At 36.9% G+C, this 21,869-nt stretch overlaps 2 protein-coding genes across 3 annotated transcripts in view; one reads left to right on the top strand and one right to left on the bottom strand.

The window, feature by feature from the left end:
* The window catches only part of LOC131993962 (ras and Rab interactor 2-like), a 29,296-nt gene extending 17,328 nt beyond the window's left edge, over positions 1 to 11,968 (bottom strand). Inside the window, exons 1-3 of the mRNA XM_059323761.1 lie at positions 11,956 to 11,968; positions 11,774 to 11,825; positions 6,808 to 6,899 (exon numbers count right to left, since the gene is read on the bottom strand). Coding sequence (XP_059179744.1) covers positions 6,808 to 6,899; positions 11,774 to 11,825; positions 11,956 to 11,968 — 157 coding nt within the window. The remainder of the gene's footprint in view (positions 1 to 6,807; positions 6,900 to 11,773; positions 11,826 to 11,955) is intronic.
* Positions 11,969 to 14,471: 2,503 nt separating this feature from the next.
* ppp1r35 (protein phosphatase 1, regulatory subunit 35) lies at positions 14,472 to 20,345 on the top strand. Of its 2 annotated transcripts, XM_059359647.1 has the most exons (6): positions 14,472 to 14,491; positions 16,234 to 16,468; positions 16,976 to 17,087; positions 17,841 to 17,956; positions 18,383 to 18,473; positions 19,911 to 20,345. In XM_059359647.1, exons 2-6 carry the CDS (start codon positions 16,235 to 16,237, stop codon positions 20,195 to 20,197), a joined length of 840 nt encoding a protein of 279 aa, XP_059215630.1. In that variant the 5' UTR covers positions 14,472 to 14,491; position 16,234; the 3' UTR covers positions 20,198 to 20,345. The 2 variants fall into 2 exon arrangements, with proteins under 2 accessions (XP_059215630.1, XP_059215631.1); XM_059359648.1 differs by lacking the exon at positions 14,472 to 14,491 and having other exon boundaries at positions 15,823 to 16,468; positions 16,979 to 17,087.
* Positions 20,346 to 21,869: the final 1,524 nt, after the last annotated feature.

Below are 21,869 nucleotides of genomic sequence, written 5' to 3'. Positions count from 1 at the left end.
ATGTTATGATAGGACTTTAATGTGGAGTAAATCAAATATAGCAGTAAAAAGTAGTAAATACTCCAATCACTATATCACTTTAACATTTATTTTAAACACAACTGTAAATGACCTTTAGCAAGGTTCCTATTGGGGTGTTTGTATTATATAGCTTGTTTTTTTATGTTTGGACATTTTCTAGGTGTTTTACAATGTTGTGATGCTTTTATTTTGAAAAGGCGCCATCCAGAGTGAAATGGGGGCTTTTATTTTGAAAGGTAGTGACAGGAAATAACAGGTGGAACGGTAAAATGAAAACCGAACGGTAAATAATAACAGTGCGTCATAATTCATATAAAGTTGTTATAAAGTATGAAAAAGGCTTCTATGGTGGCTGGCTGACAGGACACAAGGTTTGATAAAGTTTATTTTCTTCTGTCATATATATATTAGTGGCTATATTTGTTGTCTTAACTATAGTAAAAGTGTTAAAAAGTGTTAAAATAAATCTTGTGAACTATCAGTTAAAGAGTCGACCGTCATTCAGCCAGGAATGATACTAAACATACATTCAAACCACAAAAACAATATAGAGCATGTATGTTATGCAGTAAACCAGTAATTTATTAACTTTATGCAAAAAGCAACACATGTTTTTCACAAGTTAACAAGGTAACTCAGTGTTTTTTGTGAAATGCATTTCTGTGCAGGTGTGTATGCACACTTGCACATAAGTAAATCGCCTTCAAAATAAAAGCACTGCGGTTGAATTGGTTTCTAATTTCCGGGTAACCTCACTCAGGCTGAATAGGGACACGCAGGTCTGTGTCAGTGTCTTCTTATTAGGGCCTCGGGGCAATCGCACCGAGCACTGGTCCCATACAGCAATAGCTGTAGGGACCAGTGCTCGGCACTACTGTTATACTGTGGATTTTTTCTTATTCCTCTTCCGGACGCAATTTCGTCCCGCTACTAGTCCAACAACTTGAAGAGTTGCAGGACAAATTATATATCAAAACGTGCGGTTTGATCGGGATTGGTGTGCTATTACTTTTCTCTACAGAATACGAACTACCCAAAATTTTGCATTGAAATGAATGGGACGGGCGACAAAAAATTAGCGAAAAAGAACAATAATTGGAGATTTTTAAACGTCTACTTCTCCGGCATATTTTCACCTAGAGACTCCATTTAAACTTTAAACAGTAGACACAAGTCTTGTGTATTGGTGTATTAATCCACGTGTCGATAGGTCATATAGTTTTTTATCAATCCCTGTTCAATGACCATGATCATTTTTGGAGAAATTCTGAGATTATAATGGGTGTGTATTGCACGGAATGTTCGTGTCACAGTGTGTGACATCATCGCCAGAGTGTAGAGGGAGAGAAAAAATTGTCAAAAAATAAATTTGAAAACTGCACTCCAGGCCGCAAATTCCCCTCTACAGAAATAATTTATACATAGAAATGTAGGAAAATTTGTCTTCTCACTCACAATCCTCTGGTAAAGCTGTCAGAGTTATAGTTTGGGCGTACGACGCACAGATTCGCCACCAAAACCACCAACAGCCTCATTGGCTCCCATATTAAAAACGCAGGGAGATTTCGGAAAAAAGGAAGATGGAACAGTTTTTTTAGATCGCTCTAGCAAAGCTATTTTTTCATTTTTCTTAAAAAAAATCGCATGTAGACATTCAGGAAGAACTCAGGACGCTCAAAGTGAAGTCAGATCAATGATAGGTATTATGGTTTTGCCAAAAATGCTTTCTGTTCGAGGCCAGAAATTTCAGTCCACCTCTGGCTGCTGTCACTCTTTCATTAACAGGTGTCAGTTAATTCTGTTGATTGCTTTGATCTTTGATGTGATTACAGTTACAGATACACACACACACACATGCTCGTAAGCACGCACACTCCTCACACATGCATACACATGCTTCAAGCATGCGCACACACGCACGCACACACACACGCACGCACACACACACAGTAACTTTATGTGATTTTAATTACACACACACACACACACACCGGCAGTAGCCCCCGTGGCCCTTTCAAAATTTCCCCAGAGGAAATTTTCTAGTTCTTCTTGTTACATGCTCAGATTGTATTACCTTTTACCAGTGATTGAAAGTAACACTTAGTAACCAAGCACATTTACTCAAGTACTGTACAATTTTGAGGTAACTTTATACTTCTACTTCACTATATTTTGAGGCAAATATTGTACGTTTAACTCCACTACATTTAGCTGACAGTTTTTTTCAGGTCAAGATTTAACAGGCAAGTGTTTTACAGTCATGGAAAAAATGATCAGACCACCCTTGTTTTCTCTAATATCTTGTTCATTTTAAAACCAAAAAACATTTTTTTCCCACATGCTCTCCATCTCCATAAATTCCCATTTTTGATGGGAGCCATAGAAAGTCTATGAGAACCAATGCATCTTCCAAACCACTTAGAAGATCAATCTTGGTGTCAAAATCTACATTTTCTGGGTCAAGGAAATCCAGGAAAAAAGTATGAGATTAAAGTACCACTTTAATCTCGTAAATCTGCGGCTTTTTCTCAGAGATTTGACACTTTTAAACTCATAAATCTGCTACTTTTTTCTTGTAGATTTTCTGGGTCAATGAATACTTTAAAGCTATGATTTTTGATCAAATAAATTATGTTCATTTTAACCATATATTTATATAACTTCCAACTCAGTTCTAAGCCGCTGGACAAACAGTCATGGTTTTTCAATAAAATTTGATTCAAACATTGAAGGTGTATGCTGTGAGTAATAAAAAAAATCGGTATCTGCCAAAATTGGAGGTCAGGCTTTTTAAAAAATTGGTGATAATTGCAATCAGTTAACCCCGTCTTTACAAAACTTTTTACGTAAGTTTTGAATGCAGGACTTTTACTTGTAGTGGAGTCATTTCACAGTGTGGTGTTAGTACTTTTACTTAAATAGGGGATCTGAATACTTGACACTTCTAATTTTGAGGACTTGTTTTGATTACTCAGTTATGCATACAGGCATGTTCACACAAGTACATGCAAAGTGCTACTGTATAGTAAACCACACACACACACACACACACACACACAGATACTCATACAGCAGGGACTGAGAGCAGAGAGGAATGTGGTTTGGTGTGGTAGGTGTGAGGAAAAAACGGGGGAAAACCAGGTGAGAACAAGGGCAAAGTGTAGAGAAATACGTATGACGGCTGAACTGGAGCCAAAAATACACAAAGATAACACTATACAGGTCATAAAGGCAGTCTTGTTGAGATAAATATAATTAATGAGTGGGTTTAAGAAGAATTTACAGCAACTAGGTAGATCAAACAAACATGCTTCTCACACAATAGACGTGCATTGACTCTGTATTTCCTCTTATCGTGCTGCAACACTTGAGCTGAGTGACCACACTACATGAGCCCAGCACAGTCTGGACCGAGCTGCTCTTAGGTGTGTCTCTAGTTGACTCGTGGTCAAAGGAGTGGCTGTTAAACACTGCATAAATACATTTAATATCCCTGAACGTAATGAGGCCTTTTCACAATAAAAGTCCCGTCTGTCTGCAGCTCTTCATCTGACTCACTGTACCGGTTTCTGCTGGAGCTCATCCTCCCTGCAGCGTTAACAGATTTGTTTTTAATAATGAAAAGTTGCTTTCAAAGCTAATTCGCTGATTAACGCATTTCATTTCCTATACTGTATTCACCTTAAAAATTCCCTTGTTAGGAAATATTGAGTTTTCATGAGCAGTAAATCAACCCTCTCTTGACTTTCCATCTTCCACAGGCTGTAAACAAGCTACTAATATCAAATAAAACTGGGAAAGCTCTTTAATATCAAAGTGTTTGTTATTTTATTTTATGTTATTTTATTTTTCAATACATTCCTATTATACATATTATATCATTTTATACTGTTTTGCTTTTGTTACACAGTCTGACGGATAATGTCTGCTTCTTTAAAGAAAATCATAAATTGAATGATTTTGATGGTTTTCATTGCAGTAAAAATTACTTCACCCAACACACAAAGATCTACATCATGGGTCTCAAACTTGCGGCCCGCAGGCCAATTGCGGCCCTCGTGACGATATTTTGTGGCCCCCACCTTGATATGAAAGTTTAATGTGAGTTTTATGTGAATGGCACTTTACCATGTTGTGTGTGGAAGGTCCCTTTAATGACTTTTTAAAATAATTTTGTGTCTTTTTTTAATAACTTTGTGTCTTTTTTAATAATTTTGTGTCTTTTTTAAATAATTTGTGTCTTTTTTAATAATTTGGTGTCTTCGTTGGTAATTCTGTGTCTATTTTTTGGTAATGTTGTGTCTTTTTTAAATAATTTTGTCTTTTCTTGGTAATTTTGTGTCTTTTTTGGGGGTTTTTTTGTGTCTTTTTTTAAATATTTTTTTGTCTTTTTTGGTAATTCTGTGTATTTTTTTGGTCATTTTGTGTCTTTTTTAAGTCATTTAGTGTTTTTTTAAGTCATTTTGTGTCTTTTTCGTAATTTGCGTCTTTTTTGGTCATTTTGTGTCTTTTTGGTCATTGTGTGTCTTTTTTAAGTAATTTAGTTTTTTTCTGTCATTTTGTGTCTTTTTTTAGTAATTTTGTGTCTTTTTTGGGTAATTTTGATACTGCCTCCAGCGGCCCCCAGGTAATTAGAGTTTGAGACCCCTGCTCTAGATGATCCAGATTATGTGAATGAAAGTGTCGTGGCCAAAGCCTTCCACAGCTGGGACCTTGGAGGGCAGAAAAAGCTCCAGAGGCAACAACAAGCTGTGGCTGAGTCAAAGGCCAGCTGAGCAGGACTCATCTGGACCCGGAAGAGGCTTTTTGTCCCCGGGGCTGAGTCATTTAGCTCAGGAATGCCACTAAATCCTTCAAGCAGGGGGGGTGAGATGGTTGGTAGTTGAGCTGGACTTACAGTATATATATCAGGCTATAGTATATTCTATGTTTTATGTGTTTTACATGAAATAACCACATATAGTTCCACTGTAGCAGCCCTGCAATGTGCAAGAATCACAAGAAAAGTGTCGTCCAGCAGGGGGATTATATGCATTATGTATGATTATATACAGTCATGGAAAAATTGATTAGAAAACCCTTGTTTTATTCCATTTCTTCCACTTCATTTTAATGCCTGGTACAACTGCCTGGTGCCTGGTACATTTGTTCGGACAAATATAATGATAACAAAAATAGCTCATAAGAGTTTAATTTAAGAGCTGATATCTAGACATTTTCCATAGTTTTCTTAAACCTTTCATTAAAATGAACAAAAAATTAAGAAAACCAAGGTGGTCTAATAATTTTTTCCATGACTGTATGTCCAATGGCTCAAAACTGAGTTGGAAATTGTATAAATACATGTTTCAAATGAACATAATCTATTTGATCAAATAATCATCTAGTCATATTCGCAATAGCTTTAAAGGATTCCTCGACCCAGAAAATGTAGATTTTGACACCAAGATTGACCTTCTAGGTTGCTTTGAAGATGCATTGGTTCTCATAGACTTTATATGGAAACCATCAAAAATTGAAACGTATGGTGATGGAGAGCATGTGGAAAAAAATTGGTGCTTTTGGTCCGGCATGTCCAATTTCATCTCAAATCTGGTCTTAAGCCACCTGACTATGTAGACATAAATAAACAACATCTAACTCTACACATCGAACAACAGAGAAACTCTACTCACCCTCTCTCCATTTCTGTCTGATTTCCTCTCTTATCCCCATATGGATGACACACATGGTCCAACAGCTGACATACTCTGGCCTACAGCATGCTGTGTTTGCTGCTCACTGTGTGCACTTCAGGTTGTGGACTGATGTGCAAAAGGGAAATGTAGCGTTTAAAAAAGGGGGCAAGGAGAAAATGCACTTTCACTGTTGAGCAGGGAGTTAAATATGGGTAAAGGAAACACTAGTGAGGCTAGCATCGGTCACGTCTTTCACACATTATTTTCTCACCTTTCTCATCTGTTTTAAAGGGGCCCTGTTGCTGCACATAGGGCCAGGCATTGCCAAACAAAACTGTGGTTGGTTTAAAGAAATACAAACCAAGAAGAACAATCTAAGCATCTAAATTCTGTCTGTGAAGATTATAAGGACATATAGCCATAATGACGCACAGTTCATTGTTTTGTGTTAAAATAATATTTTCTATATTTTTAAACATATTTTTGATTCACAAATTCATTACTGTAATGCATCCAGATAAAAATGTAATGGTTTCCCCACACTTTTATACAATCTTTAAATTAAAAAGGTTGATGATGATTACCTGAGTTAAAACTTAACACTATATATATATATACTATATATATATATATATATATATATACACACACACACATATATATATATATATATATATATATATATATATATATATATATATTCGTTCATCGGTGTGAGAATGAATTCCCAATGGTGGCAGGGTAGGGTAACCTCTGCCACCAGTATGAATGTGTGTGTGAATGGGTGAATGAGAGCAGTCTGTAGTGTAAAGAGCTTTGAGTGGTCAACTAGAAAAGCGCTATATAAGTGCAGGTCCATTAACCAATTATATCCCCATTGGGCCTAAAAATACCAGGATATGAGTTTTGGTCCGTATCGCCCAGCCCTAGATAAAAAGGAACTGCCCTCAGCATAAAGTGCAATCATTTTTACTTATTGCAATTTTAATCTACACTTTTGTTTTATCTCCTGCAGTGGAATCATGAAACTTCACCATCATATCTCACCTTCAGCCCATTAGTTCACAGATTGCATGATGAAATATACTTTTAAAATTGAAACACAAACCTGCTGGTAGTTGGGCGAGCTCTCGGGGATTAGCAGACGTTTTGGCAGGAGGGATGGCTTCAGTTAGCTTCAGCGTGCACGGCAACACATCCCTGTGAAAAATGACAAAAGAGATCAAAAAGAGTGAAATGAATGACTTGAATGCAAACAGAGGGAAAGGGAAATGTGGGTGGGGCTGAGTGTGTGAGTTAAAGAGGGCGGGACTGGAAGCCTTCCAAATAAGTGTGTGTGTGAGTCACTGCACTGGAAAAGAGAAGCACAGTGTGTAGCCGGGGTGTGTGGTGAACGTTCAACCACACTAACCGGCCTCAGTCACGCAAACCTGAGAAACTTATCTACAGATTTGTAAAGGACAAAACCTCTCAGTGAACCCTGGACACTGTAAATGTGATGAATCATTTACAATTGTTCAACCAATAGCCATTTAAAAACTGTGTTTTTCACCTGTGAAGAGCTTTTTCTTGGTTTTGGGGAGCCTGTTTTATTAGTCTCATGTCCACTTGGCAGAATGCATACACTGGAATAAAAGGATCTTTATATTACGTACTTATTCCACACACACAGAAGCAAACGGACAGAGCAAGAGGTGGTGCAAACAGACTTTAATTTGTCATAAGTTTACAATAATACTGTGAAAGTACACTTTCACACCTGAACCTGGCAGCAAAGAGACACAAAACGACCACAAAGAGACATAAAACAACCACAAAGACGCACATGTTGCCTATAGATTCCTTATAAAAAGGAGGCAAAACAACCACTGAGAGATACAAAAAGATCACAAAGAGACAAAAAACATCCAAAAAGAGATGCAAAACAACTTCAAAGAGATGCAAAACAACTACAAAGAGATGCAAAACAACTATAAAGAGATGCAAAACAACTATAAAGAGATGAAAAACAACTACAAAGAGATACAAAACAACTATAAAGAGATGAAAAACAACTACAAAGAGGCGCAACACCACTACAAAGAGGAAAAACAACTACAAAGAGATGCAAAACAATTAAAAAGAGGCAAAACAACTACAGAGAGATGCAAAACAACTACTAGAGACACTAACCGGCCTCAGTCACGCAAACCTGTGAAACTTATCTGCAGATGGACAAAACCTCTCAGTGAACCCTGGACAATTCAAATGTGATGAATGATTTACAATTGTTCAACCAATAGCCATTTAAAAACTGTGTTTTTCACCTCTGAAGGGTTTTAGGGAGCCTGTTTTATTAGTCTCATGCCCACTTGGCAGAATGCATACACTGGAATAAAAGGATCTTTATATTACGTACTTATTCCACACACACAGAAGCAAACGGACAGAGCAAGAGGTGGTGCAAACAGCCTTTAATTTGTCTTTTTAGGCATTACTATTATCAAACGCTAACTCAGTGTAGAAAGAAAGAGCCGTAGTGGTAACGCTGTCTGTGTGAAGTAGCTGTTACACACAGTGGTGGTGGTCAGTGTGGCCGAGGCTTCTTTGCAACATGCAACAGTTTGGTTTGCAACTTGTATTGAAAATGAACCAAGTCCCATCATTATATGTTCACAAGCTTGAGGCTTCAATGCAAAAAAACACAGTGCTGTTTCTTTATTTGCATGAGCTGATCATGCAGAATATATGCATGCAAATATTATAAACACTAGAGGTGTGAATCAGCAGAGACCCCATGGTACAATTTTATCCTGAGTCACAATACAATATTATTGCAATTTTAAGTTTTTAAATAAATTGCATACTGCAGAGAAACCAAAAGGTCTCAAACATCACAAAAACATGTTTATTAGAACATTAGAGTTACATAAGTTTACAATAATACTGTGAAAGTACACTTTCACACCTGGAACTGGCAGCAAAGAGACATAAAACAACCACAAAGACGCACATGGTGCCTATAGATTGCTTACAAAAGGAGGCAAAACAACCACTGAGAGATACAAAAAGATCTCAGAGAGAAAAAACATCCAAAAAGAGACGCAAAACAACTACAAAGAGATGCAAAACAACTACAAAGATGCAAAACAACTACAAAGAGACGCAAAACAACTAAAAAGAGGCGTAAAACAACTACAAAGAGATGCAAAACAACTAAAAAGAGGTGTAAAACAACTACAAAGAGATGCAAAACAACTACAAAGAGGCACAAAACCACTACAAAGAGGCGCAAAACAACTACAAAGAGGCAAAACAACTACAGAGTGATGCAAAACAACTACAAAGAGATGCAAAACAACTACAAAGACATGCAAAACAACTACGAAGAGGCACAAAACAACTACAGTAAGGATGTAAAACAACTACAAAGAGACAAAAAAATTCAAAAAGACACAGAAAACAACTACAAAGAGGTGTAAAATGACCACATAGATGCAAAATGACCACAAACACACCCCAAACAACTACATAGAGACAAAAACAACCACAAAGATGCACATGGTGCCTATAGATTCCTTTGATCTTCTAGTTTCATATGATGCCAGTATCTCCAGTATATTAATAAAAGTGAGCCTGCTACGGCCTTCTTTTAAAAAAAAACGGCAAAAATACTGACACTAAATATGGATACTTGGCGACCATGAATTGATATAATATCTCCACGCAAAATATCCCGATACTCCCGTTCCAATTGTTTCCTCCAGCTCTAATGCATGCATATATTCTAAACACATTACACTTATTCAAAAGGAGGTGACCATGGTGTGAGGCTATTGCACTCTGTCTGAATTCCTGACCTGTGAGTGTGACACAGGTTGGAGGTAGACGACTCAGCACTATAAGCACATTAGCAGATTTCTGAAGGGATTGAAAAACCATGCAGCGTCCCTCTGCCTCTACCAGGAAATAAGCTACTTTTCTGCATAGCCGAGATGATACGATGTGTGTTAGTTTAGGTTACAGTCCGAGAACACTGCAGAATGCCTGGGAGCAGTTTTTGGAACAGCAGTCTAATTACCGTGCAGACAATAGATGAAACAACAAACTGTGAGATAGAAAGCAAACAAAAGTCTTAGGTCACCAGCTACACAACACCGCTGCAGGACAGTGGATCTCTAGGCTGGACTGAAATATCACACTGCTCATGTATCAACAGATGCTCCAGGCAGCTGAGATGTCGGGATCTCTTCAACCACATCTCTCATTCAAAGCTTAATCTGCAGCTATAAAAAGATAAAATGAAAAAAAGAGTTGTGGAACGTCTAATAATTTGTTATGTAGATGTGTTAAGACCAGGGGTCTCAAACTCAAATTACCTGGGGGCCGCTGGAAGCAATATCAAAATGACCAAAAAAACACCAAATTACTGAAAAAAAAGACACAAAATGACAGAAAAAAAACGAAATTACTTTAAAAAAAGACACAAAATTACCAAAAAAGACACAAAATTACTAAGAAAAGACACAAAATAACTAAAAAAAGACACAAAATGACCAAAAAAGACACAAAATTTAAAAAAAGACACAAAATGACTGAAAAAACACTAAATTACTTTAAAAAGACACAAAATGACCAAAAAATACACAGAATTACCAAAAAAGACACAAAATTACAAAAAAAATGTAATTCCTTAAAAAAGAAACAAAATGACCAAAAAAGACACAAAATTATTATTTTTTAAAAGACACACAATTATTTATTTTTTTTAAAAAGACACAAAATTATTTAAAAAAGACACAAAATTACCCAAAAAAGTAATTAAAGGGACCTTTCACACACAACACGGTAAAGTGCCGTTCATATAAAACTCACATTAAACTTTCATATCAAGGTGGGGGCCACAAAATATTGTCAGGAGTGCCGCAATTGGCCCACGAGCCTCGAGTTTGAGACCCATGATTAAGACTGTCAAAAATCTCTACCGCAGTTATGCTTCAAAGGAGAGCAGTAAATTAGAATGATGCCATAAGGTTTAAAAAACAATTATTACAATAAAAGATAAATAATAAAAGAAAGAGCAGGAACAATCACAAGATGTTCTCAGATACACAGAATAAAAATGTCAAAGAAGTAAAAAAAAAAAAGTAAAAAGGACAGTGGTGGAAGAAGTATTCAGATCCCTTACTGCAGTAAAAGTACTAATACCACACTGTGAAATGACTCCACTACAAGTAAAAGTCCTGCATTCAAAACTTACTGAAGTAAAAGTACAAAAGTATCAGCATCAAAATGTACTTAAAGTATCAAGAATAAGCATTCACTATGCAGAATGGCCCTACTGATGTTTTATTACTGTATTATTATTTTTATTGCAGTTATGTAAGCACACAACAGTATATTAAGTAGTTAAAATGCTCCCTACCTTGACAACAGTATCAATAATAATAATAATAACAACAACAATAAAATAATATAATTAGAATAGGCCTATATAAAACTATCTGAGTGGGTCCATTCATACATACATTTTGACGCTGATACTTTTGTACTTTTACTTCAGTAAGTTTTGAATGCAGGACTTTTACTTGTAGTGGAGTCCTTTCACAGTGTAGTATTAGTACTTTTACTGCAGTAACGGGTCTGAAAACGTCGAGAAACTTAAAGTTTAACCCACACAGAGCACAGCTTACGGTCTGGTTTTATGAATGAAACATTTGCATATTATCTGGTTCGGGTAAAACTACTATTTATTTATTTATTTAGCTGACTGCGAAAGAAACAAATCACAGTTTAAACACTTTGTAACCTCGCAAAGAAACACACATTTTACTGCAAAAATGTAACATGGCTGGAAACATTGACATCACGCAACAGGTGGCGAGAACTTGTGCGACACGTCCCGCAGGATTCCTCCACGCAGAATGTCGCTTTATTATTGACGGTGCAACAGTAAATAATGACATTATAATAATAAATAATGCTTTATCAAGACACGAGAGCTCAGTTTGAGTTAGAGAGTTTCTACAGAGGACGTAAACATGGTGTGAGAAGCGCAGTTTCAACACAAAGGAGAGCTTTGAACGGATACTTGCCTATTATACTTGCGGTGTGAAAGGTTTTCCAGTTTGGCAAAAGAAAACTCCGCTTCTCCGACGAATTTCTGGATACGTAGATGACATTATAGCTCCACGTCCGGTAGCTTCGGTGGTTATATGATGTGATAATTATTAAGGGTTTCTTGGGAATTTCTTTCAGGAAAAGCAAGTCCGCCCACCGGCTTCTTCCATGGTCCTCTTCTTGTGAAAAGCTATTAACTGGAAGTGTAAACAACAACTCTTTGTGTCAAAGCGGCCAGAACAACAAGGCGCTTCCGGTTGGGCTTTTCAAAATAAAAGTTGTCATTGTAAAGTAGAAAATATTAAATTAAAACTTGATTTTACCTACGACACGATCGATAAAATGTTTTAACTAGGCCAAGTAGAATTTTTTTAACTTCCTGTGGACTTGCCAATGGTCACTATTCTGCGATAAAATAATATTTTAATATTATTATATACTGTTTATATTCTGCCCCCAAATGCCTTTTATATCTGACAAATCCCAGATTCTACAGTAGGTTATTTCTTGTTTAATCCAGCTGTTACATGATCAAGAGGTAAAACTGGGGCCTTTTAGTAAAGCACACAACTTAAAGTGTAACTGAAAATATACCACACCACTTTTACTGATATCTTTTTAACCAACATGAGTCCTGGTCATCACCACCAAATATTAATTAATTTAATAGAATTTAAAATAAAAAAAAAATAAAAAAAATAAGTAATAATAATATAGAATGGAAAAAATAACCTTGATTTGAGTAAAAGTTCAGTTCTTAAGACATAAACGCGCAGACGCACAGACACACACACACATCACACACACACACACACACACACACACATACATAAATAGACACGCACACATAGACAAACACACACACAGATGCACACAGACACATTTGTGTACAATTTTGAGGTACTTGTACTTTACTTGAGTATTTCCATTTTATGTCATTTTATACTTCTACTCCACTACATTTAGCTGACAGCTTTAGTTAGTTTTCAGGTCGAGATTTAGCATGAAAAACATGATACATTTAAAGTGATTAGACATTTTTTTAATTAAACCTCATAACAGTATATTAAAATTAGCCTTGTCTTTGCAAAATCGAATCTTTACAAAATTTAAACGCCACTTACGTAAATGTATCAATAACAATAATAATAATAATAATAATAATAATAATAATAATGATAATAATAATAATAATAATAATAATAATAATAATACAGTAATATATTTTTGATATATATAACATTCTGAGTGGATCAACCTGCATAAGTACTTTTTCTTACTGTTGATACTTTAAATACATTTAGTTGCTGATACTTTTGTACTTTTACTTCAGTGAGTTTTGAATGCAGGACTTTTACTTGTAGTGGAGTCATTTCACAGTGTGGTATTAGTACTTATACTTATGTAAAGGATCTGAATCCTTCTTCCACCACTGGAAGCAGCATTTCTTCCATGACATTTTTTAAATTCCATGCTTTTATTTTTAAGGCAGAGTCAGACTACTTCCGCAGGGTTTGTTGTGACTGGCCAGCTTGATGGCACTGCCTCCTTTTCGGAAAAGAGGCAAAAACAAACTGCATTAACTTTCATGTCACGTGTCCCAGCTGAAAAAAATGTCCCTTTACAAAGCTTGAGTGTTTCCTCCAGTTCAGAGCCATAACATAACACTGAGGGTCCCTTCTCTAACCTCCTCTACTCCACCAGGGAGCTATAGAAACAGGGAGTCGATGTGTACACCATCTGGAACATGAAGATTAATTGGAAATGCAAAGCAGCACTGTGTGACAAGTTGTTCTAATCATAAATCTATATTTCTGCTGCTACACTCTGTGCAATATAAATATCGTCACCCTGGTAAAATAATCCCCATTTGTCAGTTTTGGAGATTTAAGCAAGTAATGCATTTTTTTTAGCTGAGAAACCTTTTTATTGTCCTCATATCGAGGGAAACCATGCATCCATTAAGTATCTCTGAGAATCTTTAACAGCACTATATCAATCATAGCAATTATTATTATTATTATTTATAATGTTGTCATTACAGTGTTGGGACAATGATGAAACTGGAGAGCATCTATGGGCTACAACCAGAGGTGGAAGAAGTATTCAGATCTCTTACTGCAGTAAAAATACCACACAGTGAAATTACTCCACTACAAGTTGAAGTCATGCATTCAAAACTTACTTAAGTAAAAGTATAAAAGTATCAGCATCAAAATGTACTTAAAGTATCAAAAATAAAATAACTCATTATGCAGAATGGCCTTACTCAGATTGTTTTATATTTTCTAAATATATTATTAGACTATTTGTATTGATGCATTTATGTAAGTATCTTGTGGCTTATTTTAACTAAAATAAAAAAATGTCTAATTACTTTAATTTATCATATTTTTTATCTTAAATCTTGACCTGTTAAATAACTAAAGCTGTCAGCTAAATGTAGTGGAGTAAAAAGTACAAATATACAGTGACATTAATACGTGTTTAAAAGAATGGGATCAAGCCAAATTAATCTGGAGTTTTGTTTTGTTGTCTTTTTTTTGCCTGCATAAAGTTTCTCGATCCGCAATCTAATTTAGTCCAGTTGGTGGCGGTAGTGCACTTATAGGCAGGTTTGCCAACCGCCATAAGCACCAACGAAGAAGAACAAATTCAAAACAGAAGAACCGCTTCTGATCGGACTGAATCAGGTGACATACAAATAAGTTGTTTTTATACCTTAACGGGCGTAATGTAGCTTCAAGGTTTAGTTTTAAGATCAGAGACAAACAGTCCGACACAACCTGAGATAACGTTAATTCGTTTAACGCATGACTGTGTCAGGATTTAGTCACTTAGCACTCAGTTAGCAGCTGGAAGCTAACACTAGCGTTACCAGGGCAACACATGTAATTACCTGAATTTAAAGTGACCCTTGTTATGGTTTAACTGGTTACCGGTGTTATGGTTTAACTGGTTACCGGTGTTATGGTTTAACTGGTTACCGTTGTTATGGTTTAACTGGTGACCGGTGTTATGGTTTAACTGGTGACCGGTGTTATGGTTTAACTGGTTACAGGTGTTATGGTTTAACTGGTGACCGTTGTTATGGTTTAACTGGTGACCGGTGTTATGGTTTAACTGGTTACCGGTGTTATGGTTTAACTGGTTACAGGTGTTATGGTTTAACTGGTGACCGTTGTTATGGTTTAACTGGTGACCGGTGTTATGGTTTAACTGGTTACCGGTGTTATGGTTTAACTGGTTACAGGTGTTATGGTTTAACTGGTGACCGTTGTTATGGTTTAACTGGTGACCGGTGTTATGGTTTAACTGGTGACCGTTGTTATGGTTTAACTGGTGACCGGTGTTATGGTTTAACTGGTGACCGGTGTTATGGTTTAACTGGTTACCGGTGTTATGGTTTAACTGGTTACAGGTGTTATGGTTTAACTGGTGATCCATGTTATGGTTTAACTGGTGACCGGTGTTATGGTTTAACTGGTGACCGGTGTTATGGTTTAACTGGTTACTGTTGTTATGGTTTAACTGGTGACCCATGTTATGGTTTAAGTGGTTAACGTTGTTATGGTTTAATGGTTATGGCAAAAACTCAACATTTAGGTATGTAGAGGAGCTGCTGAAGTTCAAACCGAGCATCAGAATTTAATTTTAAAACACTCAGTTTGGCAATAAAAAAGTGAAAAATGTCCCCCCTAGTCACAAGTCCAAGGGGACGTCTCCAAATGTCTGGTCCGACCATAGAATGTAAACAGTCATCCAGTTAACTGACATATATAAAACTAAATACAAAATCTGACACACTGGATGTAATATGAACAATAGATGGAAATGTTTCGGGCTGTTAGGAAGTCTTTGATTTATTTATTTTATTCCTTTTTACTTTATAAATAGTATAATAGTACAAACACATTGTTATTACGATGTACAGGAAGGAAGAAGGGCTTTAAGGATCCGGTGTTTTCATAAATGATTATGTATTTGTTTGCTTAATCAAATTTTTTCTTTTTTTTGTAAATATGCATTATGTAAATATGCATGTTTTGGGAGAAAGATTGTCAATTGAGTAGTAGAGAAGGGGTAGGTTTAAATAAGCATATGCTTCATCCTACTGCTTTTCGGACATGTTGGGTTCACATTATTACTTTTGTTTTGACTATTGTTATTGTTGTTTTGACTATTCTCATTGGATTTGGTGTTTTTCAGTTTACTTTGTCGTGTTACTCACACAAAACAAAACTAAATATTCCCCCCCATGTTAACTTTTGTATGTCATATTTTATTCTAGAAATATTGATTTTTAAAAAGCTTTTTTTATTAGTTATTCATGAAGCTGTGATGACTGGTTACTCTGTAATGTAGCAGCATAAACACTTGGTAAAAGAAAGCTCTCCACTGAAAATCAATATCTCTCTCTGTTGTTTCCTGTCAGGATGAGTTCCTCCTCCCTCCTCTCACCCCCCTCCCCTCCTCCCCCCGCCCCGCTCCCCCTCTCGTCCTCCCCGTCTCTGCGTGGCTGTCCTGAACTAGACCTGTCCGTCACGCTCAGTCCTGCACCCAAGACCGTCCACACACACCTAAAACCCCACCTACTGAAGACGAGTCAGCAGAGTGAGCAGTCGATGCCTCCTCGCCTCCAGGGACAGACGAGAAGAAAAAACTCACAGGTGAAGACATCATGTGGACCTGGAGTACATTCAGCCCCAACAAAACAAAGCAAAACCTTGTCAAATGTAAACAGCAGTGCCTTGAACTCCTTGTTTGTAACAATAGTACATTAGACAACGATATTCTTTTTAATCGGCTTGTCCCATCGAGAGAAATTTACACTTGTGATGTCTTCGAAGAGTTTGTAAAGTACTGAAGTTTTACACACGTTGTTGGTGATGACGTGCCGTGTGTGTGTGTGTGTGTGTGTTTGAGTGAGTGTGTGAGAGTGCGTGTGTGAGTGAGAGAGTGTGTGTTCTTGCACTTCCTACTAAAATTCACAACGCAATTAAAACTAAAACTAATGAAAAATGTAAAACTATTATAACCTTGCTAGGGAATTCACTATTACAATGAGGGTCCTCACAAAGATAGAAGTACAAGTGTGTGTGTGTGTGTGTGTGTGTGTGTGTGTGTGTGTTGTGTGTGTTTGAGTGAGATGACATCTTCATGTGTTTGGTTTCCAGCAGGTGTGTTTTGATGAGAGAGTGGTCGTCACGGTAACGCCGGAGCAGAGCAAAGACACTTTGCCTCAGCAGCCAATCAGAGGTCAGAGGAGAAGCAGGGGATGTAACCAAGGTAAAAAAAAAAAATAATGATTTAAAGAACGGATGGTGGCCGCTCTAAGCACCATGACTAGTGTTTTTATTTCTACCGCTCCCTGAAAGTCACTGTATAAAATCAAAATTGTGTTCTGGATACATTAAGCATTGCGAAAATCAGTTGGCAAGGTTGTCTTAAATGATTTTGACACAGTCTTGGGAGATTTTGAGTACGGCTAACGCTATTTATATTGCCATGTTAAGACAGAGACAGGTCTTGAACAATTTTTTCACCAATTGCCCGTCTATAAAATGCCATTTTTGTGTCAGAATGTTCAGCAGATATGTGGCCTGTGAAAAATTGCTCCAATATTTACTGTGGTAACTCTGGGACAAAAGACTCTGTCATAATCCGTGCTCCCTTTCATTTCTCCCATTGGAATCAACAGAGTGCAGATAGTCTCCTAAAGGGGGAAACAGTAACTAAACCCATGTGACACAGATACAGGAAGTGAGTGGTCAGTGAAGCTTCTCCCTTCTTAACGGTCTCAGTCTGTAATCAGACAGAGGCAGCAAGACACAGTAACTTGGCTGGAGTTAAAGGAGTTGTAGAGTTAATTCAGTGGCAAAAAGCCTAAACTGTGCACACACTGACTTGTGTAAACACGGCGGCAGTGAAGGAGAATTTGTTTCCATTTTCTTCTCATCGTTCAGACTGTCTCAAAGGAGGCTAAGTAAGAGAATGATCAATTAAACCTGTTTTTTCTTTCCTCTCCTCTGCTTGGTGCAGCCAACACATGGTGGGCGGAGCCTCCCGTTGCAGTGACCAGTCAATATCCGAGCGGTCTGGAGAAGGCGGGGCTAAACACCACTCTGGCGCTGAAGGCGGAGCTTCAGTCACTGCAGGTTCACACTGTTTATCAGTAGGATTAAATCAGTACGTTTACATGACACTTGAAAAAACAAATTATGGCTTCAATCTGACTACAACTGGACAACTGAAGTGCATGTAAACATGTTAGTCCGACCAATGTCGGAGTTCTCCAACTCCGATGCGTTTGGAATTCGATTTTTACCGGCATGTATGACCAGACAACGTGTGCTCCACTCCTGTTTTGGTTTTAGTTTATTTATTTATGTTTTATTTATCTAGGATATATTAATATTTCTTTTACACATTACAATTCAAATGTTTAATATTCTCGAGATTTAAAAAAATCGATCTAATTTTAAGCATAGCTCGATTAAACTGTGCATGTAAACGCACTGAGTGATTCAAAATAGAAAACATTAGCAGCTGGTTCCCATTGTAACCTGTCTGTTGTCCTGCAGGGGGCGGAGTTTAACTCCCAAAAGGTTCTTCAGGAAACCCTGCAGAAGTCAAGGAGTACCAAAAACCTGATCAACACCAGAGCAACTGAAGGTAACACACACACACACACACACACGCACACACACACACACACACACGGGCTGCCTCTTATTTAATTTATGTCATGTCTCTATAAATATATGCTTGTTAATTTAGAAGTTAGCAAACATTAGAAAATGTAAGTCGGGGTGCACAGTGTCATCGAGCTGAAGCTCAGTAACCCTGAAACAGTTTGTGAAGCCTGCACACAAACACAATAGTGACAACTGGTTAAATGCCATTGTTACGACCTTAGTTTGATGTCTAGGGGACACAGGAAGTAACATACTTAGTAAACCCAAAACTAGGCCGAAAAATGGCTGCTGGGTTTAACAATTATCATATTTATTAACATGCAAAGGAATAAACAGAGATGAACAAACAAAACACCACAAAAAAGGAAGCAACTAAATCATCAGGGTCTCCAAGGCCAAAATAACAAACAAAAGTCAACCACTAACTGGAAAATAAGATTCACCTAATCTACAAAACAACACAGACAATACTAAGCTTCCTAACTAAGCAGAAACGGGAGTGAAGGGATGAACAAAAATTGCAGAGAACCCCTACCAGGCTTCCAGACACTCTATGCAAACAAGTTGACTCACAATGGAGCTGTAACAAAAAACAGTGAAATATGATGCAAGGATAAAAAACATTGATGCGTTGCTCAAAATGCTACTTCTCCAACTGATTTCTTGCCCTTTAAGTCTTGTTAAATGCATTAACCCTTTGATGCACAACATCTTGACACCCTTTTTAATGCACAACATGGTTCAAAAATGACCCACATTCATTTTCCATATTATTTAATGTTTGCTGTGTGTTTCTGTGCTCTATCTTTTGACATCAACTTATTTTATGATTGAATATTCCAAGTATTCTTTAAATATCTTGTTTCTGATAACAACAGATCATTATTTCCATTTTGCCACTCATACTTTATGAAGAAAAAAAGTTTTTGTATTATTACATAGCTAACTACTTGGCTAAGTAGCTTGCTAAGCTAACTACTTAGCCAAGAAGTTAGCTAAGTATTTAGCTTAGCTAACTACTTAGCCAAGAAGTTAGCTAAGTATTTAGCTTAGCAAGCTACTTAGCTAAATACTTACCCAAGGAGTTAGCTAAGTAGTTATCTTAGCAAGCTACTTAGCTAAAAAATGGATATGGGTCATTTTTTACCCATGTTGGACATTAGAAGGGTAGTGACACAAAAATGGATTTTATTCAAAAATAAATAAAGGAAAACCTAAAATTAGGATGTATGATGATCAAAAACAAACTAATTGAGGAAAACCTGGAATACTGAATGATGAAAATAATTTATTGCAAAGATATAAAACATAAAAACTATCAGGTCAGTTTAGACCCATGTTGTGCATGAAAGGGTTAAATCAGTTAACAGGCGGTTAATATGTTCTCTCTCTCTCTCTCTGTCTGTGTCTGCAGAAGTGAATGTCTCTCGCTCTCAGCTTCTCTTCACCTCATTGGTCAGTGTCAACGTGCAGCAGGATCAGCTGATCAGCCAGCTGCTGCCCACCAGGCTGACCCCTCCCCTCCCCTGCCACGGCAACCAGACGCCATCAGACGGACCTTCCCTCCTCCTCTTCATGACCTCAGACCACCTCAGACAGAAGTCCGTCCCACTGGAGGAGGAGCCTGTCAACTATAAGCCCCGCCCATCAACGTATCCCGCCTCCTCGACCTTTGACCTCTATAGAAGAGGGAGATGCTGAAAGGCTACAGGAAAGCTCGGATTGGCTGGACGTATTGGTGCACCAGTTGGTCAGACAGATGATAATAATGATCTATTTTTGTAATTAGTATGAACTGTAATCTGTTTTATTGTTGTTTTGTTTTTCTAATAAAGTCTTTAAAGTAAAATTTGTCTGACGTGACACTGTCATAACTATGGCATGACACCTGTCATGAGAATGAAAGTTTTTATGACCTGTCATGAGAATGAAAGTTTTTATGACTTGTCATGAAGTGTAATTCTGTAAATAACGACATGTTTAATGCAAAGTTGACATTGTTTGAGATGTCTTTGCTATCATGACTTGATCAGGGTATCCGCGAGGTCTTAAAAAGTCTTAAAACGTCAAAATAATTTGAATTTAAGGCCTTAAAATGTCTAAAATTCTCTTAATATCTCATAAAATGTCTTAAAAACAGATTTTTGAAAGGTGTTAAAAATGTATTACTGTTATTTTACTTTTATCTTTTATTTAAAACAAATACATAAACTTCAGTCTTCCTTTATAAATGTTTAGATTTTTGAGGACGCTATAACATAACTACATAATTAAGTACATGTGCAGCCCGGTCATAATTTATCAAGCACAACCAGCCAGTGTGTTACAATCAAATCATATCAAAATTACTTTATTCATCCCCGAAAATTTAGCGAAAGCCCACAGCAAAGCCAGATTACTTGTGTAAGATGGGTAAGTGCAAGTTCAACGATTTGTGGCTCCAGAACGGATATTTTAATATTTCTTTTACACATTACAATTCAAATGTTTAATGTTCTCGAGATTAAAAAAAACATTGTTGGGGAAAAGGATGTACTTGTTATGCTCTAATATTGTTATAAAACAAAAACATCGGTACAACGATACTATCGTTTATCATGATAGTTTCTGAGAAAATATATCGTCCTAAAAAATTTGTAATCGTGACAGGCCATCATTAAGCCTCATAACTTTTCACCCCTTTCATAGAGATTTGCAGGTGGAAAAGGTACTCAAAACAAGTGAAATTATTTGTCCATGCAGCAAGATAATTTCACTTGACAAGATTTCTTGAATTAAGATTGTTAAATCTAGAAATAAGATTATAGCGTAAAGTTGAACACTTAAAGTAAGAAATTAACTCTTAAAACAAGATAAATTAACTAACACTTCTAAATCTAAGTTTTTTTTTATCTTGGTAAGAACCAAATCATTTGCAGTGTAGGGAAGCTATACAAAGCATTGTAAAGTGTCATGGGGCTGTGATAATCCTTCAGGTCAAAGCAGGTCATTTTATACAGTGAGGTCAAATTTCAAGAAATGCTCTCACTGCAGTGAAATGGCTACTATGGGGACCAACATCGTCACACTTCATTAAAATTGGGCTCAATGAAACCACAAGATTCCCAGCTTTCTAGTCATATCCCATTTATGTAATTCCAAGACTATTTATGGACTCCAGCATGCAGAAATATTCAACATCCACAACCCAATAAGAGAGCCTTGTCTTGGTGACTGGTTGCCCAAGGCAGTTAGGTTTTTTATCAAAGACGGTCTGTCGTCATGTGGGCATGTATCTGATGAAGTTACACTGTTACACTGTTACTGCCAGCTTAACCCTGCTCAACTATCCTAAAGGAGGGTGGCAAGGTCTGCAGCTCAAGAGGCCGACTGA

This window comes from Centropristis striata, chromosome 20 (assembly GCF_030273125.1).
Source record: "Centropristis striata isolate RG_2023a ecotype Rhode Island chromosome 20, C.striata_1.0, whole genome shotgun sequence".
NCBI classification, from domain to species: Eukaryota; Metazoa; Chordata; class Actinopteri; order Perciformes; family Serranidae; genus Centropristis; species Centropristis striata.
The sequence above is the reverse complement of the archived record's forward strand: the minus strand, read 5'-3'. Positions and strand labels throughout refer to the sequence as shown.

Bases quoted from the DNA above. Each gene is read 5' to 3' on its own strand.
- ppp1r35 (XM_059359647.1), top strand. From the start codon at position 16,235: ATGAGTTCCTCCTCCCTCCTCTCACCCCCCTCCCCTCCTCCCCCCGCC. The intron at 16,469-16,975 runs GTGAAGACATCA...TTTGGTTTCCAG, and splicing joins CGAGAAGAAAAAACTCACAG to CAGGTGTGTTTTGATGAGAG. The intron at 17,957-18,382 runs GTTCACACTGTT...GTTGTCCTGCAG, and splicing joins CGGAGCTTCAGTCACTGCAG to GGGGCGGAGTTTAACTCCCA.